The 6,507-nt window shown below is 40.4% G+C and overlaps 1 protein-coding gene across 1 annotated transcript in view; it reads right to left on the bottom strand.

The window, feature by feature from the left end:
• Positions 1 to 2,964: 2,964 nt before the first annotated feature.
• Positions 2,965 to 6,507, bottom strand: part of ube3c (ubiquitin protein ligase E3C) — a 32,097-nt gene continuing 28,554 nt past the window's right edge. The window contains exon 24 of the mRNA XM_039790193.1: positions 2,965 to 5,157. Coding sequence (XP_039646127.1) covers positions 4,987 to 5,157 — 171 coding nt within the window. The 3' untranslated portion in view covers positions 2,965 to 4,986. The remainder of the gene's footprint in view (positions 5,158 to 6,507) is intronic.

Below are 6,507 nucleotides of genomic sequence, written 5' to 3'. Positions count from 1 at the left end.
CAAATATGTTTGGTAATTTGAGCCACTAATGCACAATACAAAATGAAAAGATCCATGGTGGGGCTGTGGCTCTTGTGGGTTGGTGGTTTATTCCCCAGCTTCTCCTTACCCACAAATTGCTCATAATAGTTAGGCAAGCATCTTGCATGGTTGTTCTGCATCAGTGTGCGAGGCAAATTGTAAAACACTAAATAAAAGAGCTATAATGAGCAAGGTCCAATAACCCTAAGATCTTTTTACCTATTTGTGAAGCCTTGTCATTTTCAGGGCCTTGTCAAGTTCTAATCTTAATATTTTTGGCTGATATTGCATGTACATTTAGCATATTTTTAAACAAATGTGTGTTAATCAAATTATCACAAACTAACATAAGAAAATCCAGGGCAAGGTAGTGTTCCAGCATAGGAAATGTGGTTGCATTTTTGCACCAAGGCCACACAGCTAGCCTAAATCCAGCCATGTCTGGATGGAAATGAAATTCTCCCTGTTGAAACTGAATCATAAGTACAAACAATTAGCAAATGCATTGATAACGTTGTGTTTTTAAATGAAGAAGCCAAATGTTCAAAACTGTGTAGCTTATTTGGGGAATACTGTAAGTAAATTACAATTACCAATAAGCATTAAAGTGAAAAACAACAACAACCATGCAGTCACCATGTTTAAAAAATATATTGCATGTGGTGTACCATACTGTTATGGCACCAGTAAAGACAAAGCATTCACATTGTTCCACAACATGTTTTGCATTTGAAGTATTCCAGAAGAACTCTGGTCTTGTGGCCCTGGCTAAAAACTTTTCTTGGCTGGTGAGGCCACGTCAACATTTAATGAGGTTTAGGGAAACATTCTTTTGTAAATACTTGTACGGTGTCACCTCAGATTAGATATAGCGGCAAATAATATTTTGTTAATATTATATTGAATTAGAATTTAATTGTAATACATAGGCTACATTACATTAACAATGTATGCATACTTCCAGATTATAAATTAAGCTTACTTTGCTGCTATTGTACTCTGGCACTGGAGAGCAAAATAAAAGGAAAATGGTCTTATTGACTTTTTATTATTATTTTTATAGATGTCATTTTTTTCGTTGCAGAATTGTTTCACAACCCATTAGAACCCATATATAGAAAATATAAATGTAATAAATAATAAAATAAATGTACAATAAATGTAGGCCTAATACCAGACTGAAATGATAGGAGAGGTCTGGTGCCTGGTCAATATTAACATTGAGGAATACCGTAATATGCACTCCTGTTCACTTTAAAGTCTCAATCAAGTTTCACGTGTGACTTCTTTAAACCTAGTTTATATATTCCATGCTCCAAACCCACGACAAAGGTTTTTTTCGAGGGGCCCTTGAAAGCACCATGTCTTTGAGTGTCGACTGTCGCCAGCAGCGCTGTTTCACTGCAGCTGCACATACATCCATGACACTCAACAGACCCAGCGAAGAGAGGACTGTTTTTACTGTTCACATGCGCATTGAGCATGAACTGAGACTGAGAAAGAGACCTCTCATTGCGCCTCAGATATTCACAACATGTCGAATATTTAGGTTAATTGTCAATTAACTGTCATGCAAGCTACAGGAACAAAGACTAGACAAACGACTTTGTGCGCCATCTGTCGTGTATTAGGGCCCTAATGTTGTATGGCTCACTGGCATGGCTTGCTGGTACACTTAAATGGGATAGAGCCATCATTTTTGGTTATGTTAAACCTGTGCTCTTCATAATTATAATTATCATGACAAGCTCAGATCTGCTTGAAAAAGTTCTTTATCTCATAATTTTGACTTAAGTTAAAACGTTGAGATACAAACATGGAACACTGACTGCCTTTGCAGAGGTTTTATTGTAAATGCAACTTTTAAATGTCCTGCACTACCACAGGTATTTAAGATCCAACTCATTGCTTTTAAAGCATTTATGGCCTGGCCCCAGATTATATCTTTCTCCTTGCACGCTCAACCTGAACGCAGTCTGGTGTCCTCAGGCAGGAACCTGTTGGCTGTTAGCACCACACTGGGGAATGGCCTGCAAGAGAAACTTAGACCTGCTAAATCAGTGTTTTCTTTTAAATCACTTCTGAAAACTGACTTCACTTACATACAAAATGCATTTGTATTGAAAAATATTTTCAAGTTACAACTCAGAAAACTGGGCAGGACACAGAGGATCTGGGTAAAAAATGAAAATCAGTCAGCTGAACTCATCATAACCCAAAGAAACAGAATGAAGCACTGCAGGTTATTGCAGGTTTGAACCGAATTGAGGCTGAAATTACAGACTGGCATTGATTTTAAATGGAAAATGAAGGTCGTTGTTGCCGTTAAAGCCGGACGGAGCTCTTGCCAGCTAAGGAAGGCCCAATGAAAATGACAGATGGCTATTAATTATACTGGACATTATGGCCAGTCAGTATCTAATTAGACTCATTGAGCAGGAGGAATCACAGCAATAGATATCATGCATAGGTCATTTTTTATCATACAGTCAATAGCTTTCTCTAAACGTATTCACAGAGACTTTTATATGCATTTCTTTGATTGTTATGACTGCAGGCTGCAATTTACGTCATACATTGACAAATGCAGAAGGTTAAAAGAAAAAACTATCATAATTCTTAACCGTAAAGCAGCCTAAATATTGCAGACTAAGCTGCTGCTCACATACACATTTTTGAAACCCAGAAATAAGGTTGGCCCACTCCCTGTACTTGTCTGGACAGGCAGAACGCACACTCATAATGCTGCGCTGTCACACGTAATGTGCTGCTACACCAAATTAATAAACCTGCATTTTGCCTGACACCTCTTTGGGCTTCCAAATCCATATTGCCCAAGCTTAATTTATTGTCTTTTCTGCTGTAACCAGGCAGCCAAATGATATCAATTGAAATAATGTTCAATATCAAAAATGTTTCCAGAGGGTCACAAGCACAATGAGCTGTAGTTTGCACCATTTCATTTATTACAAGCTGGCACTGGCAGAAGAAGGTGCCTGATTTGACATGAAGTGTCCCACAGCCCACAGATGTACAAAATACAGGCCTGTAAACGTTCAAAATGTTCTTCGTGCAGTACCACTGGTTGACCACCAGAAGGCACTCTGTTATAACAAAACAAAACCAGAGAGGGGTGCAAGACATTTTCTCTTTGATGCAGTACCTGCAGCTATGAATGTCATTCTGTCTGATGATTTGTTACTTGTTCATTGAAGACTGAATCAGGTATGATTAACTTGTCAGATATGCTTACATGTTGGGCACACACGCATCTGGTTTAATGCTCTCTTTCCAGGCATGCACAGTTGATGGCACTTTTGAAGTAATCTGGTGCAAAGTAGGCTACAATCCACAACCACCCTCAAGTGATTTTTGATGTTTCCTCGCTTTGCACCAAGATAAACAAGCCTAAAAGCTTCAATTAGCTCTTAAAAGGTCTATGAGAACGCTTAAGTATATTACACTCTGAGGATGATTCATAACATCCTGCATTAACTTTGTCAGTTATAATCCATCACAAGGTAATAGTCTTAAATAAATCTCATAGTAATTGAGATGAATCCCTCATTTCAATGACAAGTCTGGTTTTTAAGACCCAATTATCACATTGAGTTCCCTGGCCCAGCGGATGCGAGGGGTTCGGGCTCTGAGAGGAAAAGAGGGGGCAGCAAAGTTGGCTTTTTCAGCAGGGAGGAGAGGATGGAGATGGACTCAGTCCAAAGAGGGATGAATATCTTCCTTGGCTGTACTGCATCAGAGGGCAGGCAGATTTATGATAAACTCACACAATCTTAATTTGTGCTCAGCCCGATAATGCATCTCAAGGCCAGAATAGTTCTGCTCAGTGTTTCTTAACTGGATGTTTCTTTAATTATATGTCAGAGGCCATAAAACTCAGGAGGAGATTTTTCCACAAAGCACTGTTTTATGACTTGGTCATTACTGTAAATTACAAGCAACAAGAAAAGAGACTTATGGAAGAAAAATGCAAAAAGAAAAGTGGGTTTATTTATTTCCATACTCTCTTTTCACCCTGTTGGTACACTAATCATTTGTAAGCCTTATCAATGCGACACGGTTGTTGCTCCCTAAGAGCAACTTCAGGGCGCTGACCAGGGAAGAGATTGTACACCTTAACGAGCATGTGTGAAAACATGAGGCTTCCATTCATCACACGAAAGGAAAGAAAAACAAAGCTGTACAAATACTGAATAAATGAATAATACAAGAGTAGTTGTAAACATATACATATTCACAAATCCATAGTAATATGATACTTCCCCCAAATTTAGTCCAGCAATATGAGCCATTTCCACACTTCAGATGGCATGTGCACACTTACAGTATGGTTATCGGACATGACAGTTATTACTCGTAATAATAATAATCATAGGAGAAATCGCAAGAACTGGAGTTTTGATGACCTCTACATGAAAATGCATGATGGCTACACAATAAAGCTCCTCCACCCCTGCAGCCCTTGGCACACCACAAGGTGGCTTTAGAGTCCCTCTATTTTGCCTTTTTTATATGATGCCACTTAATCTTTGGTGAAAAATGTGATCATGTTCGATTACACAAGAGAGCAGTTGCTACTCTTGTTTTTGTTTCAGCGCGTGATATTTCCTGCTAGATTCAACCGTTGCACTGTTCTTCTAAAGGGTTCTGACAAGTGATTAAACATTTAAATTACTTAAAAGCAACAAGGATAAAAAAAGGCTTCCTACCCATTCATCCTTGCACCCCCTTTTCTTCAGTCTGCAGATGATCATTACCTCACCCCTGGCTTGGCACGCACACACACACACACACACAAACACAGTAAATCAGGCAGGTCAGTGCATCATTTGCTTTCCCTACTGTCATTTTTTTTTTTTTTTTACTCTGTCTGAAGTCTTTTTCTCCCAAGCCATTTCTGTGTGGCGTCCAGTCCATGGAAACAGGGACAGAGAAGCTCTGCCCTCCTCAGCTCAGCTCGAACCCGGCGGAGGACTCGATGGCGTACAACAGCTTGTTCCTCATCAGGTGCTGGTCGCAGAACTCCGGGAGCTTGAGCAGGTTCATGCAGGTGCTGGCCGTGGGCAGGCGTTCCAGGTCGTTGCCGCCATTGTGGATGCAGAAGGCCGGGTAAAGCTCCTGTGTACATACGTAAGCTGGTAATAAGCACCCGACAAAGTGGCTGCCGTCACAGAGAAATTGGAACATTTTGAGGCATTTAAAGACAGACAACTAATGAGAGGTGAATCAACTCGCGTCAGTGATGATCGCAATGTCCAAAGCAATCCCGATTAAGCAATAAATGTCAAATTCCATAAGGGGATAAATGTTAAAAGAGAGACATTAAGCGTTAAGCTAATACAGTGGAAATATAAATTTAGGAAATCAGGTTAGTGTTTGAAAGGTACTGAGTGGGAAACTGGCCCACAGTTTGACCCCTGGATGAGACACTGAAGGAATGATCATTTCATGTTGTCTATCGGGCATTTTTTAAATCAAGCCTCCTTGTGATGAGGCCACCTCATCTGCAGACTGTGACACTGACCGTTTCCATCACAAGCTAGGCCGACGAATAAGCTCCCCCGCCCTGATTTCATCCTGCTATTTAAAGTTAGCGTATACAGTTCAGCGGCCATACTCACCCGATTAAATGGCTCTTCGGGGGCTTAGCCGTAATGACCCCATTTTTTTGACAATTACCGTATTAAACTATCGTTGCTTATTGAGAAAGTGCCATTACCACGGCCATCATTTCGGAAAAAAAGAGGGTTTCCATTATCTTTTTTAAATGGCTTCTCCTGACAGAGCTATTTCTCCTCTAATGAATCCTGGGCTGTTTCACGACAGCTAATTAAGGCTTAGCTGGCTCAGGCGGAGGGCCGGGTCAGGGGCTGCTCCCCCTACGAATTACCGCCCTTTCCGGCCCAGAGAAGAGATGAGAAGGAGGTGGGGGGGACATCCACACACTGGCCAAAGTCAAATTGATTAAATGAGGAAGGAAGGCAATTCCTAAAACCCAGAGAGGAGGAACTGCAAAGGATTTTAAGGAGAGTTTTGTTCCCGCCCTCTACTGCAGAACTGCAGTTAGGTTTTCTTAACTAATGACAGTCATAAAGAGTACTAAAACCTATCATATGATGATTACAGCTTCTGGTTAGACGAAGTAAGACACATTAAAACTCTTTAATGGCCCAAAGCAACACTTTTTGCTCTCCACCCTCCATCTCAAACTACCTAAGTGTCCCACAAATCAAGTCAGTGAGAAAGTGAAATGGCTTCCAATTAGGAAACCATTTCAGAAATAGGAGCAATAATGATTCAGCACTGCTAAAACAATGTTTAGAAATACAGGATATAGTTCCCTTGTATGTTCATTTCAAAGGAATGTGCTGCCCTCTGTCATGTCATACAGAAGGCAAAAGTTTAAAAGTTTAACCTGCTACAGAGTTCTGAATGGCAATATTTGTCCAGCCAGGATCTCCGACCAAG

The sequence above is a fragment of the Perca fluviatilis genome, chromosome 22, assembly GCF_010015445.1.
Source record: "Perca fluviatilis chromosome 22, GENO_Pfluv_1.0, whole genome shotgun sequence".
NCBI lineage: Eukaryota > Metazoa > Chordata > Actinopteri > Perciformes > Percidae > Perca > Perca fluviatilis.
The sequence above is the reverse complement of the archived record's forward strand: the minus strand, read 5'-3'. Positions and strand labels throughout refer to the sequence as shown.